The sequence below is a fragment of the Sturnira hondurensis genome, unplaced genomic scaffold (assembly GCF_014824575.4).
Source record: "Sturnira hondurensis isolate 20B ecotype Veracruz unplaced genomic scaffold, ASM1482457v3 Scaffold0010128, whole genome shotgun sequence".
In the NCBI taxonomy this organism is placed as follows: Eukaryota; Metazoa; Chordata; class Mammalia; order Chiroptera; family Phyllostomidae; genus Sturnira; species Sturnira hondurensis.
Genome location: NW_028082759.1, coordinates 30,635,133 through 30,656,823, shown reverse-complemented (window position 1 = coordinate 30,656,823; position 21,691 = coordinate 30,635,133). Strand labels below are relative to the sequence as shown.

Sequence of the window (21,691 nt, the reverse complement as noted above, 5' to 3'; positions counted from 1 at the left end):
TGAGACTGTGGGGGGCCACTCCCCAGCTCGGGGGTTGCCACCGGGAGAGATGGGGGAAATGTGGGTGGCCAGCCCTGCCCCGCACACCGTGCATCACTACATCACCTTGGCCTCAGAATCAGTGCGGGGACAAGGACAACCCTCTTGAACCAAACACCTGATACGGCTGAGAAATTGTTGACATGGTTGAGTTTTCCTGGAAGTGGCTACCATGAGGAAGAAATGCTAAGTCTGGTTTCGTGAAAATATGGGAAGTTACATTTTTACTTTTTTATAATCATACCCATGACATCTGTCTCGTATCAAATTCTCTTACATGTTCCTGAGCCTGATTTTAATAATGATGGATTCTTCCAGTTTCACTGTACGGTCATAGCGAATTTTACAGTTGTTAAAATTAAACACAGTTTGTGTGTGGGGGGGAGAAGCAGATGGGAAAGGTTTGTTTTCACAATTTTGTGGTATTTGAATTGGATCCTGAGATTCTGTTATTCTAATGATAAACTTTGCATATTGAGAATTTTGTGTTAAAACAAAGGCAATTGATTTGGAGCAAAATCATTGAGTATATTACATTACATGGGACTCCCATATTCACTTAAATTTCAGTGGGCTAGCCCATTCTTTTTCTCCACATTGTGCAAGTAATTTATATTCTCAATAATTAAACATGAACATTCTGGTATTAATTTAGTGAGTGATCAATATCTCTTTCTTTACCTATTTATAAAGAATTTAGTTCTTGTTGGGAAGGCACAACTGTATGTGGGAAACCGTATTGGCCTTTGGTACCTGACCAAGATGGATCACATATTCGTTCCACTTCTTCTAGGCCATGTGAGCTGGGACAAACCTCAGGGTACTGTGTACAGAATGAGGACAGTGACTGCCTCGCAGAGTGTGGCTGTCTAGATGAGCTAATGACCTTGGAGTATGGGGACACAAAAGCACAGAGCAAACAGCAAGCTGTTATTGATATTATTGACACATTTATCTTATTCTGACAACACATTCCCATGAACTATAGATTTCAAAAATTTCAAAAGCTTTGTTTGGCTGAGGATAACAATGATTTGCCAGAATTCCTGCACTTCCTTCCCCCTGGTTCCCAGAAGACTGTCTGTCCTTGAGAAACCTGTATTGAATTTGTGTCTAGTTGGATTTTCTCATATTGGGAAAGAGTAGCTACTTTGGAGGAGGGGAAATTGATCAGTGTGCCACATTTCGAAGCCTGAAGTTTCATCATTTATGAGCGCAAGTGAGAAAATAAAGCTGAGTGGAAGCAGAATGTGTGGGGTTAAATGTCAAGTGGAAGCGGGGGTCTCCCTCCGTCCGGGGCTGGTGCTGGGGATCGAGTCCTGGGCCAGTGACTCACCCAGTGCGCGTGTGACCAGGCTGAGTGCACGTGTGACACTCCCATCACCACTCGTTTAACTTTGACCAGCACTGCTTTTATTCTCTATTCCTTTCCCCCGACAATAGCACAAACACTGAGGGGAGATGTCTCTCTCTCTCTCCCCCCCACCCCCGCCCCTTGGTCTTTTAAGCCACTACATAGGATTCTTTGTAGGTAATACACACCCTTTGTGCACCTTTTCCCTAATGTTTTCAGTTCTCTTCTTTTAGATGCAGTGATGTGGCCATTCTAGTTATTCCGCAAGGATCCCTGGACTACCTTTAGTATTTCGTCTTTGATTCTTATCGGGGGGGGGGGGGAAGGCATTGGTTTGTATAGTGTCCCTACAGAGTGCTTTGGTGATAAGCAACTACTATTGTGACTGTATTCCAGGCTCTGAATTGCAAGTCATATCGCATTTCTAAGGACACTTGTAACATAGTGGTTCCCACCATCCTACCTCTTCAACACACACACATGTCTTAGTTTCTATTTTCCCGTATTTGTCATGAAAGTAGCTAGTTCCCCCCCTGCCCCTTTCTTATTTTGCTCATCTTTTACAGTACATTTTATATTCTCTTTAAAGTTACCCAGGTATTTTAAACCCATTCAAATTGTGCTCCCTCTTCCTACAGTGGCAGATCAATCCTTCAGTTAATCCTCATCAGTGATTGGATGGAACAGCTGTTGTCAGCTACAGCTTGCCTTTGAAAGTTTTTGTAATTTTTCAGTTAGCCTGTTCAGGATCACTGGTGGCTGAAGGCCATTTTGTCCCTACTGCTGGGCCTATTAGGAAGAACATTTTATTCTGGAAAAAACAAGATTTAAAAGAAATCATGAACACAACTCCCTTTTCATTTTTATTTGGCAACATTTCCAGCTTTTGTTCCTCTCGTGGGTTCAGATCTCTGGAATCAAATGTTCCCATAATCAGTGCTGACACTTTTTTCCCACTTAAAATTTTCTAACAGTGGATAATACTTAAATAGTGGAATAATAAATTTATAAAAAATCTCTTCAGGGTCAATAAACCAGAATGGCATGGCTCGGAGGAAAAATAATAGAAAGGTAAGCGCTAAAACCAGTTCTATGAATTTGTCTCAATAGTTATAACTTTCCACCTATGTAATACATTTTTTCTTGGTTATCCAGTTGTTTTCCCCAATACATTTGTATCATTCTCAGTTAAATATAGCCAATGTTTTACTTTGCTCTATAAATCAAGCGACAAACACTTCGAAATTTTCCTATATATAATTCCTTTTTTACTGTTTGCTTCTACAATTTCATATATTTCCTCTTTGACTATTATTTTATTTTTTAATGGCCTCTATTATTACTTTTGGAGTTCCCTTTCCTATTACAATCTTCATCCAAAAAATACTATTTCTTCTGAGATCACTACTACATTTTTCCTTTTCTGTGAATTACTAGTCAAAGAAAATTGAATCTACCATATTCTTCCCAAGATTAAATCCATTCATTGACTCCACATGATCTAGCAAAGCAACCCAACTGCTGTGACCTGAGTGGGTACAGATGCAGCAAGATATGGAGTCCCTCATTCCCTGGTGTTTGTGTGTTTTTGTTGGTGTGTGTGTGTGTGTGTGTGTGTGTGTGTGTGTGTGAGGCTTAGGGTAACTAGCCCTCTGTGCCAGTCAGTTCTTGCTGGGAAAAAAGTAATGTATTCACCACAGAGCGCTTTATGAATGTTAGCTCTCTGTGAGGGCCAAGACATGAAATAGGTTGGGAACCAGTGTTGTAGGACAGAACCCAAGGTCCCTGAAAGACTGATCTCACCACTCATTTAGTGAACCGAGCATACCATGACTCATTACTTCTTGTGTAATCCAAGCTTCTCTCAGGCCTTCTGAATATTCCATGGTTTTCCCAAGCTCTTTTGACACATTTCCCCCAGTATTTAAAATGCATTTTTTTGTTCTTTCTAGTGTGATCACATGTTCTTCATATAAGACCATGTTCACAGACTCTGAGCAGCCATGCTTGGTGTCCGGAGACACAGTCAGCCTCTGCTTACTTTTTCTGTGCACCCAATTCACTTTGCACAGCCCATTATCTGCACTCCCTTCTTCTGTAGTTATTTACATGCTTGGCTCACTTAATAGAGCGTAAGGTCTCCTGGGAAAGGGACCAAGTCTTATTTTGTCTGTACCCTTGTGGTCTAACACATAAACGTCTTTCGATAACTGCATCTTGAATAAGTGAATGAATTAATCAGTAAAAGATTGGTTATTTAAGCTTGTTTAAACACTACTAAAATTAAGCACTACTAGGCTAGATGTAGACTGTAAATACTTTTGGATCTGACCAGGTCACTGACTTCAGAACAAGAAGAGATATGAGAGAAATGCAGAATCCAATCAAACATTTAAATGTCTATGAGGATTGACAACATATCTAGAATGCAGAAAGAACAGAATTCTGAGCCAATGTGGTTGGAAGAAGCAAACAGAATGTCAACAAGGTGTTGAAAAGCAGGATGATAAGTATCTTTGAGGCACATGGAAGATATTAAAATGTTTTGAAGAGTTACTAAGTGTAAAACCAACCAAAAAGAAACTCTTAATAGGAGTAAATTCTTCTTTCTACTCAAATCTTTTTTAAATCCTCACCTAAGAATATGTTGATTCATTTTATTTATCTAGAACTATATATTTAATGTTACTGAATTTTATCAAATTATATATTATAATTTTATTACAAATTATATTTTATTGTTTATGCTATTATAGTTGTCCCAGTTTTTTCCACTTCGCCCCCTTCTACCCAGCCCCACCTTCCACTACCTGAGGCAATCCCCACACTATTGTCCATGTCCATGGGTCATGCATATATGGTCTTTGGCTACTCTATTCCCCATGCTGTACTTTACATCCCCATGACTATTCAGTAACAACCAATTTATCCTTCTTAATCCCTTCACCTTTTTCACCCATCCCCCTGGCCTCTCTCCCATCTGGCAACCATCAAAATGGTTTCTGTATCTATGATTCTGTTTCTGTTCTGCTTGTTTGTTCGTTTTGCTTTTTAGAATCACTTGCCAATAAATATGCATTTATTGACATTTTATTGTTCATATTTTCGATCTTCTTAAAGAAAACCTTTTGACATTACACATAATACTGATTTGGTGATGATGAACTCCTTTAGCTTTTTCTTGTCTGGGAAGCCCTTTATCTGTCCTTTAATTCTAAATGATGGCTTTGCTGGGTTTGTCATTTGAGTCCTTGTGTTGTAGGCTGCTGAATTAGTCACATTTGAAGGGTGTAGAAGGAGATTGCATCTTGTTCCACCAACTATTAAAAAAAGCTGTTAAATTTGTTAAAATAGTGGAAGTTAGAATCCCCTTGAAATTTAGGCTCTGCTTCCCAGCTGAAAATCCCCAAACATGTAGTGACCACGGATTGTTTGAGATGCTTATTTATTGGAGAAATGCATTTTCAACACAGGGAGCTGATAATAGAACAAAGTAAGCCAGTTCCACAATTTTAATATTCTTTTTTATGAAGTACAGATTAGGGCCTTGTAATCATTGGGATAATCTGTGTTTACCTGCTATGTAAAATCTTTCTGATTCTTAACATAATCAGAGAGATTACGTTAGACCTGGCAGATTCACGTTGTAAAACCAATTCACAATTTGAATGGGGTCATTAAATTTGCACTTGTGATTTTTAAGTTGAAAGACATGGGGAAAGTTCATTAAAGTTGTATACTCTCAAAGAAAATATTTAGATGATTGAGTTTAAGTAGATCATAATGTTACTGAAAGTTCAATAGAATACTGTTCAGTACATGCAGCTGTTTCAGAACTCTGAAACCACAGATGGCCTCTGTGAGATGAGTTATACACAAAAGGACAAACACTGTAGAAGGCCATCATCCGAGGTGCCCAGAGTTGGTAAATACACACAGGCGAACAGGAACTTCAGGGATGTGGAGAGGGGCCTGAGAAGTCCTGGTTCAGGGTCACAGAGCTTTTGTTCAGGAAGAAGTGGACAGTGCTGATGCTTGTACAAATTTTGAGTGCACTTAATGCTATTTAATTGCACACTTAAAAATGTTCAAAAGATTAATTTTACATTATGTATATTTTATCACAGTAAAAAGAAACAAGAAATTCTGAAGAAGCAGTTATTAAAATTTACTGGACTTTAAAATGAATACTGAAAGTCCTGTTTAGCACTTAAGGCTTAAGAAAACACAGGTTTGAAGAAAATTTGTCACTTGAAGAAATTGCATAGTGATTTCAACCCAGAGTAGCTATGAATAGAATGTTTTTTCTTCATGGGCATCGAAAATGTGCAGCGACACCTGAAAAAGGTTATCTGTGTGCAGTGTGCACTACAGACTCCTGTTGCTGAAGTTTCTGTCTTCTTCTCCTCCTCCCTCTCCCCCTTTCCTTCCCCCTTCTTCTTCTCCTCCTTCAGCATTCACAGCTGGTCTTATCAGGAAGGCTCATTTTACTTAGAATTAGTGGCACTTGCTTTTATTACAGAACAATTTTAAGAGCTGTAACTTTCTGAAATAACATGGCCTTTAGGGCATGAAGACAGATACTCATTGCAAGGACACCAGAAGCAATAAATTAGAAGGCTTCCTACCACCTGCTATTCAGGAATGTTTGCTGGGGATGGAGGAATAACCCATCAAAATGCAGTGTCTCACAAGAACATGGCCTTTGCTTGAAAAAAAATACCAAGGAATAGAAAACCGATTGTTGAAGCCTGACTTTGCTTTCAAAACGTGGAGAAAAAATGTGCAGTGACAAAGTGCTAAAGGAACTTGGCCCTTCGCCTGTTCTCTTGTGTCTTTGTTGTCTCAATTAGGAGGAAAACACAGTCAGTGTGACACCCATCCGGGCTTCAACCATAGGACCAGTGACTAAGAAGGGTCTGTATTTCCCTTACGTAAAAAAGGAACATTTAATTTACTTCTGCAAATAAATGTGTAGGAGAACGAATAGAAAATGAGGCAACTGTAGAATGATGAATAGAAAATATTTAAGTCTAAGCTGTGCACTTTTTGCCACTATGTGTAGAAATGGCCTATTCTTCATCACTTTCGCATGGCCTTCCTGGTGAACGAAGGGGTTAAAAGCTACATCCCAGACACAATCTGCCTTTTGATTCACCTCTCTTGTGAGAGTCAACAGGCCAGGAAAGTCCAGGTTACCTTTTGACCCTGCAGAACGCCCAGGAGGAAGCTGCTCTTGAAGTGAAAGCCTTTGTTTTGTCTGGAAGCTTCTTCCGGAAGGAAGCGATTCTTGCAGCCCCTTCAAGAAGGCTCTCCTCTTGCACCTCCCTCCCAGGCTCTCTTTTGTCCTCTTTGTCTGAGCTGCAGTGCCATCTCCTCCAAGAGACCTTCCCAGGACCCCAGGAGGCACCTGCGTGTTAAGTGGAAGGCTGGAGATGCTCCACCCCTTCAGTGGTAGGAAAACCGTGCGTGTTTCTACCGTAGGAGCTCCACCTCAGGGAGGGCCCTGACACACTGGTGGGTGTGCCTCAGCGCCTTGCACCTCAGAGGCACTATCCTCATATCCCAAGTTATGTGGCCACCTCTCCTCCAAGCAGGGGCTCAGCGACCAAGGTCCCTTCAATATTGTGGTTCCACCACTTCAACACGTGTCTACCAAAGCTTCTACGCTTGTCTGTGTCCTACAGGTAGAAAGGGGAAGAACATGGAGGATCACATGGGGAAGTCATTTAGGGATCAGGCCTGGCAGTGCACACATGTCTTCTGCTCACTGCCAGGATCTAGATGCAGTTTCATGGGAGCTGTACGAGGAGAATGAACAAGTGGGGTTAGTGACTAGCCGGCTAGTCTCTGACACAGGGGCGACACGCAGTTATTACACGATTGGTGAAGGTGGTATTGAGGAATAAGGACTAGGAAGCATTACACATTTTGCAATTGATTGAACTATATGTGACAAAGAAAACTGTCTTTGGGATGCACCACGAACTCCAGTGTAGGCTCTCTGTTCTTACAATCAAACGAAGAGCAAGAATAAGAAAGGACAAGAGAAGGGAGAGAGATTCTGCCACGAGGAAAAATGTGGACAAAACAAAAAGCCTATTAGGTATAATTTAGAATTAGTTTACTTTGTACCTCAAAAACTCAGAAGGAGAGAAATACCTTTTACTTTTCTCCAGCTTTATTTGCATGTCGGCAATGCTGACACTCAAGTTACGTGAGCACTCCCAAACAGTTCACTCAGATTCCAGGTTCAATTGTTGTTCCCAGGAACAAGACTACGTTATTTCTTTTCTCTTGGTTAATAGAGTACTTACTATAGAACACATAAAAATGTGTTCACACTTTTTTATTTATTTATTTTCTTTCTTTTTAAATTTTTGTTCATTTATTGTTGGTTGCTCGTGGGGCATTTCTTAAAGGAATTACAAAATCAGATTTCTATTAAATATTTGATCCAAGAATATATCTCTTATATCTAAAAGAAATAAATATCTGTTTTATTAGCTAATTTTACTTAAAATGCTTCACTGTAACACTGTGAGTATAAGCTATATACTGAGGAGGGCAAGTTAACATTTTTAGGACTTAATGAAAAACATCATCCCAAAAGTAGCCAGGGCAAGTATTCAAAATTTGTTACCATAGGTGCATCAGAAATCTGCTTCATTTGCATAAGGACATTAGAAATAATTTCTAATTGGTAAAATAAACACTATCTAGAGGTAGGATTGCCTGGCAAAACTCAAAAGGATGGAATTGCCTGGAAATCGTAGAAAAATTTTTTAAAGAGAGGGGAGTCAACAGTGACCAAAGCCACCTATTATAATGAAGCACGATAAGATCTAAGTAATTTTGACAATTAAAAGGTCATTGCTGGCTGCTGAGAGAGTATTTTCAGTGATAATATAGGACAGGAGGCCAGACGGCTGCGGACTAACAGTGGATGGGTGGTGAGAAAGTGAGCACTGAGCCTGGACTATGTTGCAAAAAGGTGAAGGGATTAAGCCATATAGACTGGCAATTAGTAAAATAGTCACAGGGATGTTAAGTACAGCATAAGGAACACAGCCGATGATATTGCAGTAATTATGCATGGTGTCAGATGGATGCTAGGCTTGTTGGGGAGGTTACTCTGTAAGTTATGTAAATGTCTAATCACTGTGCTCTATACCTGAAACTAATATAATATCGTAGGTTAACTGTAATGGAACAAAATTATTAAAAAAAGACCTGGCTGGTGTAGCTCAGTGGATTGAGCATGGGCCTGCAAACCAGAGGATCGCGGTTCAATTCCCAGTCAGGGCACATGCCTGGGTTGTAGTCCAGTTCCCTGCAGGCCAACTCCCAGCAGGGGACGCACAAAAGGCAACCATACATTGATGTTTCTCTCCCTCTCTCCTTCCCCTCTAAAGATAAATAAATAAATAAAATCTTTAAAAAAGAGAGAGAGAAAGGTCTGGATGTGGGAGGAAGAAAAGCACAAGAGACGGGGAAGCTAAATGCATTCTAGGAGGGGAGTCAGGGTAATTTCTTTTATTTTGTGACTTTATTTGTAAACTGAGGAAAAGGATTCCGTGGGAGGAAGAAGCTGGGCAGGGAGAAGGGAGACAGAGGGATCACTAAGGGAGTGGGAAGGAGAGAGAGAGAGAGAGAGAATAGTTAATGGAGCAAGGTGCCGGAATATGTGGGAGGGATGGACATAAAAGCCACAAAAGCCACCGGCAGAATGAAGGCCTCTTTTTCTACATGGGGAGATAATTACATGCAACTCATCAGAGTTACCAAAAGAAAAACTGTTTGAGAACCAGCAGATTTTTAATGGTTTATTGGATAAATACTGTGACTCCTTGGAAATGTTGGCTATGGCTACAGGATCAGCCTTAGCTGACTCGCGGGTATTTCTCCATCTTTGACTCAGAAAATTCCTCTGAACCTCCACTGTTAAATATGCAAATATCACAAGGCTCACAAGACGACCAACTGGTTTTCTACTCCGAAGATTATTTAGGCCTTTGCTGCTCTCACTGCTTCCCCTCCTGCCTGACCTTTGGGTCATTCTACATCTCTATGTCTTCTCCATACATTACAAAGCTAAGTTATTAGAAGGAGATTGAAGTTATTTTTATCTCCAATTCACATCATTTCTATGGTAATACCACCTTATCCTTTTAAAAAGCGGGCATGGGCAGACAGGCAAATGCATGAACACTAGCCTGCAGGAAGCCGGAAGAAACAGCAGATGCGTGGGATATTTTTCCAACAGTGACACTTCCTTCTACTGAAAAGTTCCCATAAAGTACTCTAGCAAGGGCCAGATGCCTGCACAAAGAGCTACTTGGAGCTGTTCAATGTGAAATATTGAACCACATGTGGGGGGTTCATTTCCTTTTAAAAATCGTTAGTGTCTTTAACATACTTTCCTGCCACCATTCAACATATATGTCCCAGACTGGCCTTTGTGCGTCCAAACAGATGTCCCAGGTGTAACTGGCAAGCTAATGTCACGAGTAGTGACAGCAACAGATTCTCTGGAAAATTCTGGCAACATTTGTATAAATCAATACTATTTTCATCATCTCTTGCCTCACCTTCACACTTCCCTGAATTAAAACACTCTTTTTAGTAAATTTGACGAGATAGTAACAAGCCCACCAGTTCATTTTCAGCAGTAGATGATTCACAAACAAGACGTTGACAGGCTTTTATGATTACACATTCCAAGTATCCTGCTCTCACCAAAGTGCTCATAGATATTGATAGATATTGCAGAAAGAAACAAAGAGACACAAACGAGCTTTTTCATTAGAATGAGCGATAGAGAGTATAGACCCCCACCTACCAGTATGCTTCCTTTTGTGAGCTTTTTATTTCATTGTCTCTGACCTACAGTCATGGTTTTTATAGGAAATGGTGAGCAAAAGAGGCTGAGAAGTAGTAACTAGGAAGATGGGCGGATGGAAATAAATATTTCCTCAAGCATTTAGTACCCTTCTGAAATGTCCATCACTGAAATGTTAGTCCCACAGAACTACTTAGAGGGGAAAAGCAGGTAGCTGCTATTAATTTTTAAGGCTGGCTGACAGCTTTCAGTCCAAGTACAAGGCTTAACTTTGCATTCTGAATAATACAGAGATTTTCATTAGTTAGAATAGGATTCAAAATGATAAATGATACATCGTCTGCCAAAATACTGTGACATTGCATTATACATTTGCAGTTACCTTTCAGAATAAGCTTTCCAGAAGTATACCCAGACAAATTGGAAAGCTAGCAGTATTGTTTCCTTATTTTATGTTTTGCGTTTAGAAAAACAATTCAAAAGACATGTCTTCTTGGCTGTGGGTTGGTAATATCTCATCCAAAGGGCAGTTCATTATTGCACCTAAAAGCTAAGTGTTGGCACAAATTGTACTAGTCCATGAGATCATTGCAATTGGTTTCATAGATTCCTTTTTGCGCACATCTGCCTTCTGAAGACTCTGAGACAATTCAATTACAAGTGCACTTTTGATTCCTACTTCTATCAATAAAAATATAAAATTACCCTTGCTTGAGAACTATCAGACTAAAAGGTTTCTGATTGCTTTCCACTGTCATCTCTCTTCCATCAGATTATCATGTCAGGTTTGTCTAGGGCGTATTTACTTTGTTTTGAGCATCCCAGACTCTTTCTGACTCTGAGTATTATTTGAACTGATGGCAACACAACTACTGTATCCAGATGTCTCTCGGTAACGTAATGGATGGCCCCAGTAAAAAACACTAGAATTAAACTGATAACGGAATAGGTTGTAACAGCTGCTTCAATCCTAGTTTGATGGGCATTAAAATAGCTGATTCAGAGATTTCTATAGAGAAACTTAAGCTAATTAAAGACACCAAAGTCATGGAACTACAGTATCTGCCAGTGGTATATAATCCATACACATTGACATTAATATTCTAAAAGAAGGCTAGTACAAGGTCAAAAAATGTTTACCTAATTTAGATGAGCCTTTTATTTTGCATGTCATTTTGCATTTCCCAGTTTTGCTTAAAATCACAGGCCTCAAAGAAAAGTCCTTTCTATATTTATGCTAATAGATAAAGAAGACTATTGATTATTCTATCTTTTCTCACACAATAAGGCAGGAAAGAGCATTTGCATCATTTGAGAGCCTTCAACTAATTCATTGAGGAGGAAAAGAAAGGATTCTTTTGGTGTTTACTCAAAAGTACCTCACAGGATTTAGTTGAGGTTTATCATTCATTGTCACAATTTTTTGAAGTATTTATTCATCCTCCATTCTAATCATTCCTGTTAGGTCCCGAGTCCAGTTAAAACTGCTCGTATTCAATCAATTGCTTTTGGCTGTGCAGCCTGTTTTAGCTGTGGGTCGGAGGCAGGCTGCTTTTTGTACATTAACATTGTCAGATTGTGGAAATAACTACTAATGGAACTCCCGAAAACAGGCTTTTTCATGTTAACCTCATAGTGGGAAGTATGTCATTACAGCTGCACTTTTGAAATGTCAGAAACTTTCCGGCTCATCTAGCATTAAAAAAAAAATACCCCCAAGCAAGCATGAAATATGTGGGGCAGTGTGTTTGCATGTTTTCATTGCCCGATGAATTTCATCTCAGGTCTAATAGTTATTCCACTCGGTCAAATAAATGGAGATGAGAGCTTATTGTCAACTGGATCCCAGTTTACGCATCATACACCACATCTGTTTGAAGGGAAGCATTCATCAGACCGCTTTGGAGTTGTATTCTAGAAAGTTACAATGGCTAGCTGGAGGTGGACCCTCGCTGCTGAGCCAACTTTGCGGCTCAGACCGTAACTGCAGTGATATAACTAAATCTCTGATATGGTTGTGTGTGATTGTTTACCCGATATTATTACTTTAAAATACATTAAAATTCCTTTTAGTATTACATGAGCCCATAACAGAGGTGTGCCAAGAAGTGCCTTGTACATTAGCAGGTAGGTGCTTAATAAATGCCAGTTGTTGGCCTATGTTGCAAAATCTCTACCTATGTAAGTTCAGGCTGTATATGTCTTTTCTGTTGTTTTTTTACTTTTAAAAAAGTTGTTGTATTATTCCATTACCATTTAGCTTCCTTATATGCCTCTCCCCCTGCAAACATGTATATGTCTCTTTTTTTGGGGTGTTCTGCTAAAATGTGATTACTTAGCTTCTTTAGCATCTCATTGTTTTTTACATCTTGCCTTGAAGGTTATTCAGTTTTAGTTTTCTCAGAGCACTTTATATAGTTTATATACATGTAGATCTTGCTATAATGTGTACTGCTTTTGCTATTAGTCAGATTTCAAAATTCTGCAGCCAGCGTGCTTACAGTTGGTGAAGGACAAAGCAGCCCAGAATCCTCTACTCAACAACCTGTTTAGGTCTCTGGTGAAGTTACTAAGATGCAATAGGACATCGACCTGTGGGCTTCTGCGTCTCTGGGAAGCTCCCCACACAACCGGGACTGTGAGTCTCAGCAATCAGTGCTATCTTATCTGAGTGCAGTTTGGTTTGTAAATGTGTGATTGTGACTTTACTACGGGGAGTTCAGTCACTTTAAATTCCAAATAGGAATGGCTTCAGAGCCCTGTAATGATTCGTTTTGGAAGCTGTATCTCAGGGACCATCAACCTGCAGGGAGACATAGCAGTGATACTTACAGGTGTCCTCTTCTTCCATGAAAATGCTGATCACATAACAGGCATACACAAAACCGACCAACTGCGAAGGAGAGAAGAAACATGCTTTAAGAATCTAGGCCCAATGTCCATAATTAAAGAGCATACACAATCCAAAAGATAAAGAATATATAAGAGTAACATCTAGAATTTGTGACAGCAAAAAATCTTGTTTTTGAACAATACCTGTGATTTTTAAGCAGGTTTTCCATTTCTACTCAACTTTAATAGCTTTCTAAAAAAGTATACAGGAATAGTGAAAAAAAAACACAATTCTTAGATAGTTTAAGTAAACTATAAAGAATCAAAATTTAAGTAATTTTGATTTGGGAAATACAGATCTTACATTTTAAGGTCACAGATTATTCAGAACATGTATTTTTAAATGTTAACTACTGATAGAGCAATTTGTAGCTGCAGTCATTATTACTACAACTATTTTAATGTTTAATAACCAAAAAGGAATAAAAAATATATTAATTACACATCAAACACCAATCATTTACTTAATTATTTAAAATGCTCAGAGAATATAAATTCTATTTAAATACCATGGTGTTTTTTTAATTATAGCACAAAAATGCATTGACTTTCAGGTGTTAGTCATAAAATCAAACAGGTGCGATGACTAGTACTTCGGATACTAGTGGTTAAAAGAATAAATGCAGGTGCTTATAGGCTTTCTAGCTTTTCACATTTTTTTTCACTTATACTGAGAAGACAATTTTTATTCTATGGAGCCAGCGACACTGTAATTCTTGGAGGACAAAACTGTCATTGAATCTAGTTGAGTCTAAAATTACTCCGATAAGTACTTTGATGAAAAAGACATTCCTCAATAGCTGTTATAGTCTGCCTTCTTACCTTTGTCTCCATTGTTAAAGTTCATTCCTCCTTCTTCTTTATAAAATAACATGGGCAAGGAAACTTTCCTGATAGTCCAGTGTGAGCAGCTGAATGAAGGGAATAATATATCTGGTGGTTGTGACTGCCCAGGTAGATGAGGACTCTGAACTCATAGCCCACTTCAGACTATCTAGACTAAGGCCAAGAAGTCCCTCAGAGGGTGAGAGGTTAGAGTGAGAAGGACTTACACAGAGAGAGTTGCTTGGGTACAGGAAGGTTCTCTCACCCCAAGTGAAGGGGTGTTTCAGGGAACCAGAAACATGGGGGAACATGGGTGCTTGGTACCTAACTCCCACTTGGAAAACTCAAAAGTTGGGAGGCTGTGGATAAATGGGCTTTTGGTGACAGAGTATGAAGAGATGGGGCTGAGCAGTCATGGCCAGTTGGGTGTATGGGTCCCCTCAGCCTGACAGGTAGAGCCTTTTGGAGAGAACCGGCTGTGCTCTTCTGGAGCGGGACCCCACTCAGAGGACTTCCTGCCATGGGCAGGTGGCCTCAGAAGAGTGATGCTGCTACTTGGTATATATATAGAAGATGCACCAGCAAGAGAGGCTGATCACCCAGAGAAATAGCCGAGAGGATCCTAAAAGATGGTTGGTGTGGGTTTTTGAAGAACTGGCAAAAGCCCCTACAGAAGGAGGAGTTGCAGTTGCAATCTGTTACACCCAGAGAGCACTTCCTGCTAGGTTACAACTGAACCAGCTGAGTGAGACCTGGTTCCTTCTCCCATGAGTCCTCCTCTCACTGCATCCCTGGACTGACCAGAAAGAGGGAAGTGGAGTGAGAAAAGGGAAAGCAGCGATCGGTCCCTTCCCCGCTGGTGTCTCCAAGTTGAGGTCAGACCCAGGCCTCAACCCAGGCCTGAGGAGGAAAGTTTAAATAGAGAAAAGTTTGTACTGGCCTGGGCTGGATTTTTTTAAATTGAGGTAAAATTGACATACAATATTGTAGAAGCTTTAGGTGTACAATGTTATAATTTGACATATATATGCATTACAAGTGATCACTGCCAAAAGTCCAGTCACCACCCATCACCATGCAATGACCCCTTTACCCATTTTTCACCCTCCTATGAAGCCCCTCCCCTCTGGCAACCACCCGTCTGTCCTCGGCATCTATGTTTGTTTTTGCTTCTTAGATTCCACATACGAATAAAAAGTCATAAGATATTGGTCTTTCTCCATCTGACTTATTTCACTTAGCATAACAGTCCTTGCACCCATGTTCTTCCAAATGGCAAGGTTTTGTTTTGTTATTTGTGTAGTATTTTAGTTTGTTATTTGTGTTATTTGAGTAGTATTGTTTATATACATTCACAGGTTCTTTATCCATTCTTCCATCATGGACACTTAGACTGTTTCCATATCTTGGCTTTTGTAAATAATGCTGCAGCGGATATGGGGCTGCACATATATTTTCAAATTAGTGTTATGGCATTCTTTGGATAAATACCCAGAAGAGAAATAGCTGGATCATATGATAGTTCTAGTTTTACGCTTTTGGAAAAATTTCCATATTGGTTTTGATAGTGCCTATACCAATTTACACTCCCACCAATAGTGTATGAGGGTTCCCTTTTCTTCATAACCTCTGCAACATTTTTATTTCTTATCTTTTTGATTGTTATGAGTTGAATTTTTAATATCCATGAGGAACCAAAAGAGCTGTAAGTTCAGCCTGAAATGGGATACAAAGGGTGGGATAGATTGAGGCTAAAAAGTGTGTTTGTGGGGCCAGTGGGAGAAGAAATAGAATGTCTTTAACTGTGTTTTACCTTGTCCAGCTCATTCAGTAAAGCAGCTACATGCAGAAGAGAGAAATGGCCTATGATCCTATTACAAAAAACTTCCTAATGGACTTCTTCCCGTCCTTTTTCTAATAGTTGCCGTATGCTATGGTTATATTCTTACGACTCATGTCAATACTTATCATAAACTGAATTATTAATAACTATATAAATTTGCATAATTTAAACATACTGTAATATATTTAGGCAATATACTATTATTGAACATTGTTTTCAAATTAAACATACTATTATAATTAATATGAATGCTTTTTCTATGTTTTGGATTATCCGATTCTCAGAAGTGACATAAGTAACACATTTCATCCTACTACAGCAGCGAATGACAATGCTTGCTTTGTCACGCCCTTAAAAATATATGCCCGTATAATAGATAAAATGGCATCTTTTCACTTATTTAATTTGCAATAGTTTTATTTCATCTGAAACATTTTCATATTTTATTAGACATTGATACATTTTTCCAAATTATTTGCAGAAAAGTTACTGTAATATATTTGCAAGAAAAGTTACTGTAATATATTTACAGTTACTGTAATAAGCCACCTGGTCATTTTGTGAGCATTAGTTTTCTTAAACAATAGGCAACATAGTGTGTAAACTTACTTAAATCAGCACAAAAAANAAATATATGCCCGTATAATAGATAAAATGGCATCTTTTCACTTATTTAATTTGCAATAGTTTTATTTCATCTGAAACATTTTCATATTTTATTAGACATTGATACATTTTTCCAAATTATTTGCAGAAGTCCTTTACCCACTTATTAACTTGCTGTCATTTTCATTAATTTGTGTGAGACCTTATGGTGTGTATATACAAGCTTTTGCTGTATTTATTGCATTTATTCCTTTATGTCACCAGGTGATAGTGATGGCTCCATAATTGTATAATATTATCCTAGTAAATCATATACTAGAAGGTATCTGCCTAGAAATAATTTTCGTATTTTCTTGGTGAGCTTTCTCTTAGTGCGGGTTTCTCTTAGGGCTTTTTCTTGTGTGTGTATGTGTACATGTAACTCAAGAGCCTTCTTGTGTTAATTTTCAGTTGGTGGTGCACAAATGAATACAAATGTGTGGGTTAACACAACATTTGTGTTCATTGATTACCCTACAGTTCTGGAGATCGGAAGCCCGAAGTGGGTCTCTGTAGGCTACAACAAAGGCATCAGCATGGCTGCACTCCTGGAAAATCTGGAAGATGTTTTGCAGCCTTTTTCAGTATCAAGAGGTGCCTCCATTCCTAGGCTTGGGGCCCCATTTCTTCATCCGTAAGGCCAGCAACAGCGAACTGATCCTTCGTTGCTGCCATGTCCCTGGTGCCCCTCTTCTGCCAGCCTGTTTCACTTTTAAGGACCTTTGTGATTCCACTGGACCCACCTGGATAATCCAGGATAATATCCTCATTTAAAGTCACCCGATTACCACTTTAATTCTGTCTGCAACCTCAGTTCATTTCTTTTTAAAGGTTAGTTCATGGACATCTTTGAGGGGCCATTATTCTGCCCATCACATCTGTGAACTTGTATTTTAAGTTCTCAGCTCCCTGCATGGTGGGCTACAACGGGAAGAAAAAAAGTGATATTGATGCAATTACTTAAATTTTAATGTATGAAGTAAAATCATATCTTGATTAAAAAAAAGACTTGAAAGGAAACTTTGAAAAGTCATCTTTTATATCAATTCATTCCCCTCAGGAAGTACCATTCTTTTCACTGGAGAAACCACTGCCAGCATCTATTTGGTGTTTGTGCATTAGTGTCTGCTTTCACACCTTTTCTATAAATATGTATCTATAAGCGGAACATAATTAATTTAAACAGCATTTATTTCTAATAGTTTTCTTGACAACTTAAATTCTGAAAATATTATGTTTTTAATTTGTTTAGGTCATCACTGTTCTTTATTTTGTATTACGGCTGACGGAGAGCATATACTTGGCTGAGGAGACCCGTCTGCTCTCTCTTTTCAAATTTTTTCATTCATGTGTTGATAACTAGTTTTATCTTCAATCCATGGATTCTTGCAAGAAAAGTTACAAGCCACCTGGTCATTTTGTGAGCATTAGTTTTCTTAAACAATAGGCAACATAGTGTGTAAACTTACTTAAATCAGCACAAAAAATGTAATTCAGCTCAATGTACTTGACATGCCTATCCCCATCAATCCCATCATGCAGTGGAGCTCCCGCCCCTCACAGGATAGTCTAGAAATTCAGTGACACACACCATTTCCTTACTTGTAGTCCTCGCGAGGCTGCCAGTTCTGAACCTCATGTTAGATATTGTTGAATGCCATTGTTTAGGTTATTGAATAAAAATAAATAGATATAGAAGCAATATTGTCTCCCTATACTCCCATGGATTATCTCCTTTCAACACACGTGTTCCATTTTGGACTACTTTATGTGCTTCTTTGCATGCATTTGCCCTCCTTTGGAGACTTACTTTGAAAATGACCCTTTTGGCTGAAAAACAGTTCAGTGAGTTTAGATAACATGAGTTTTAGTGACATAAACATAGGCAAACCAGATATCTTTTGAAGCCTACAGAGCCAGACCACGTGACAACTGAACAGATTAAGGTCTCCTGTCCAGTGTGACTGAGTGACTGGTACCAAGGGTCTCTTCCAGGGACTTTGCAAAGAGCAGGGCAGTAGAAAATTGAGTGAATGATATTATAATAGACACATTTCTGAACTAGCTTTGTTGCTTTGGTTACAGACTGAAATTTAGATGCTATATTTCGTATTTTACCTTGGAAGTTGCTTATTGAATACTTAGCCCAGTTACTTGATAGTTTTTTTTATTACGATAATATTTTTTACAGCAAACCCAGGTAAGTGAAATTCCACAAATCATTATTTTTTTCATTTGTATTAGTGTGAGGTAGGTAAAGATAAATAAAATATTTTGATTAAGTGCTATAGAACTCTTTTTAGTATAAGGCTAGGTCCTTGATGATAGCTAAACACTGTAATGAATATTATTTTTCTACTTTCATTATAGAGTACAATTCTTTAGAAAAAAATAACACATCTACCTACACCTTTATGTTGATTTAAATTAAGCTAAATTATTTTGTCTTCTCTGATATCTTTTGAGATGACAATGATACCTGAAGCATATATTAGTGTATTAGTAGCCTTTTTGACAGAGACTATCTTTTGGTGTCTTCGAACAGCAGCTCATGCTATTTGGCATGCTTGGCCCATCAGCATTTACTGGTTGGTTCATTGGCATTTACTGGAAGAAAGGGGGATTGATGAGCCAGAGGACTGATGAGAAGGCCCCTTGAGAGCCTACTCAGTGAACTTAATGCTGAAACACTGTTTTCACATGTCAATATGTAGAGTTGATTTGATGGGGTTGAAAAAATTCTATCCTGATAAAAAAACTCTGACCGAAAACAAAATCCACCCCACCAACCTCTGGTTTGCCTTCCAGCTGTTACAAGAGGCCTGGAAAATATTGACTACTAATGGGTATACCATACATTGTTCTGTTGCATTATTTATACATTTAAGGATACAAACCTAAGAACCCTCTAAGAAATCTTCATAATATAAAATACATTTTTATTTTTTTTAAGGAAACTTTTTAACAATCCCAGTGCAAGTTCCTTTCTAGGCTAAACAGAAAGAGGTTTGCCAGGTGGCTAACAATAAAAAGCAAGTGTAAGTCTGACTTTATCACTTTTGTAAGCGAAGTGATAGCATTAGGGTGAGACATTGAGCAAGTTAAAAGGATTGCATAAGATGATGACCATAAAAGTGTCGGTACTTTTCTAAAGGCAAAGGAGAGCAAACTCCTTTAAATGTTTTTTTAAAAGAAATACATTACTACTTATTTCATACAAGTATGTTACTTGTTTTTTCTCTGTAGTTTTAAGTCATGGGTTGTTCTAAAAATATTGGGTTACTGTGTTTTCTGAAAAGATTCATAATCTACATACTGAAGAGAACTGGTCAATATATTTATTTCTCCTTTGCCAAATAATTCTTTTGACTGACAAAAAGATCGAGTTCTTTATTGCAATGCTGCCACACTATCTTTTTGTATCCAGTGAGTTTTTTTATTAATGAAATGTGATAACACCCAGTTTTAAAAAACAACACTGCATAGCAAGAGAACATTTATCTGATCCAATGGTTCACTAATGGGCTTTAATAATCTCTTGAATAGATGACAAGAAAGGAATTCTGGCTAGGGAATTGAAATATATGGTACCATTAGCTGGAAACAGTAAGACAACACCATGCTATACTAGAAATATTAGATCACACTGTAGGTCCTCAAACAAATTTTGCCAACTGTAATCTCTGTAGCATAACAAACAAGTTAATTAAAACACATCCTTTTACTTTGCTTTATCGATAGGCACACTAATAAAATATTTATCCCCCAAATTACTTGGCTACCATGATTAACCAAACTGCTATTTAATTAATAACGTTATTCTCATGAGAACCTGTCCAAACATTGTGTTGATCACCAGTCTGTAGATGGCTGCGTGCTGCGTTGTGCTCTGGGTTTCCTAGGACACAAGCGGAAATAGTCCCTGTGGCTCTCTGTTCACGTTCAAGAAATGTAACATAATGCATTTTTGTTAGTAGCAAAGACACACAACATAGTAAATATACTAGGACAATAATCTTGATCATTTCTGCTTTTCATAAAGTTTTGAAAGTCATTTATTTTAGGGACACTTTTTTCCTCTTCCATTAAAGCCATCCATCTCTACAGTTATAACATTTACTTTTTTTCTTCTCTATTATAAATTCTGACTGCATAAAATTCTGACTGCATAAATTTCATCCTTCGGACATATTAAATGAATGCAAATGACATAAGAGCAGATTCCAACACCACTTTTTGTGTAAGGGATGGATTAACTTTTGCAAGTAGGACTCATATATAAGATTGATTTGTTTTGGCCTGCAAACCTCGTGTGAGGACTGGCAGGCTAAAGTTTCACACCTGTAGACATGAGGATGAGGACACTGGCTGTCTGTCCTAATTGTGGATGCTAGTAAGAATGAATCAAAGAAATGAGTCATCTCTAAAAGCCTGAGTGTCTTAGGGGAACACTTTAAGGTGAAACAGATGATGAGAAAAGCTCATCCAGGGAACTCGGAGAGAAAAGCTTGTTCACGTCTAGCCTTAGGGTGAGAGAATTGCTGAGTTTGAGGGAAGCATGAAGGATTCTTAAAGAAAAACAATTGCCCATCTACCTTCCTAAATTTTCCAGCATTCACACCAACATTTATTTATTTTTTAAATTCTTACCTGAGGACATTTTCCCATTGCTTTTTAGAGAGATAGGAAGGGAAGAGAGAAAAACATCAATGAGAGACAGAAGCATCTATTGGTTGCCTCCAATAGCACCTGGACAGGGTATGGAACCTATATCTCAGGCATGTGCCCTGACCAGGAATTGAACCTGCAACCTTTCAGTTACAGGATGGCATGCCAGCTGAGCCACACCAGCCAGGGCCACACCAACATTTAAACCTTAAAGTTTAAGAGAACCCATAAGGAATGACAGAATTTTCTCTATTTGGCACGCAGCTTCTAAAATGCTCTCTTAGTCGATTTTTCCTCAACTTCAAAATAACTCTATAAAAAGCCTTGGCCAAAACTGCCTGTGGGCGGCAGGCAGAGGAGGACACATTTTGTTCTGTGTAAAGCTTTATTCCTGTGAAAACATTAAGTTGAACATCTGTGAGTAGGAAGCTTCTGTAGGTGATTTCTTTGGGCTAAGGTATTAAGTTCTTCATAAAAGAAAGCATACTGCCTAATGTCAAGAACTGGGCCTGGTCTGAGACTTTACTTTTATATGCTAACAAGTTAGCCTGTTCTTGTTTCCTGGGTGCTGGTCAGAGACATA

The 21,691-nt window shown here is 38.6% G+C and overlaps 1 protein-coding gene across 2 annotated transcripts in view; it reads right to left on the bottom strand.

The window, feature by feature from the left end:
• Nucleotides 1-21,691, bottom strand: part of NKAIN3 (sodium/potassium transporting ATPase interacting 3) — a 551,158-nt gene that overhangs the window by 24,652 nt on the left and 504,815 nt on the right. For both annotated transcript variants that reach the window (XM_037058618.1, XM_037058619.1), the window contains exon 5: nt 13,068-13,128. In XM_037058618.1, the coding sequence (XP_036914513.1) occupies nt 13,068-13,128 (61 nt within the window). The remainder of the gene's footprint in view (nt 1-13,067; nt 13,129-21,691) is intronic.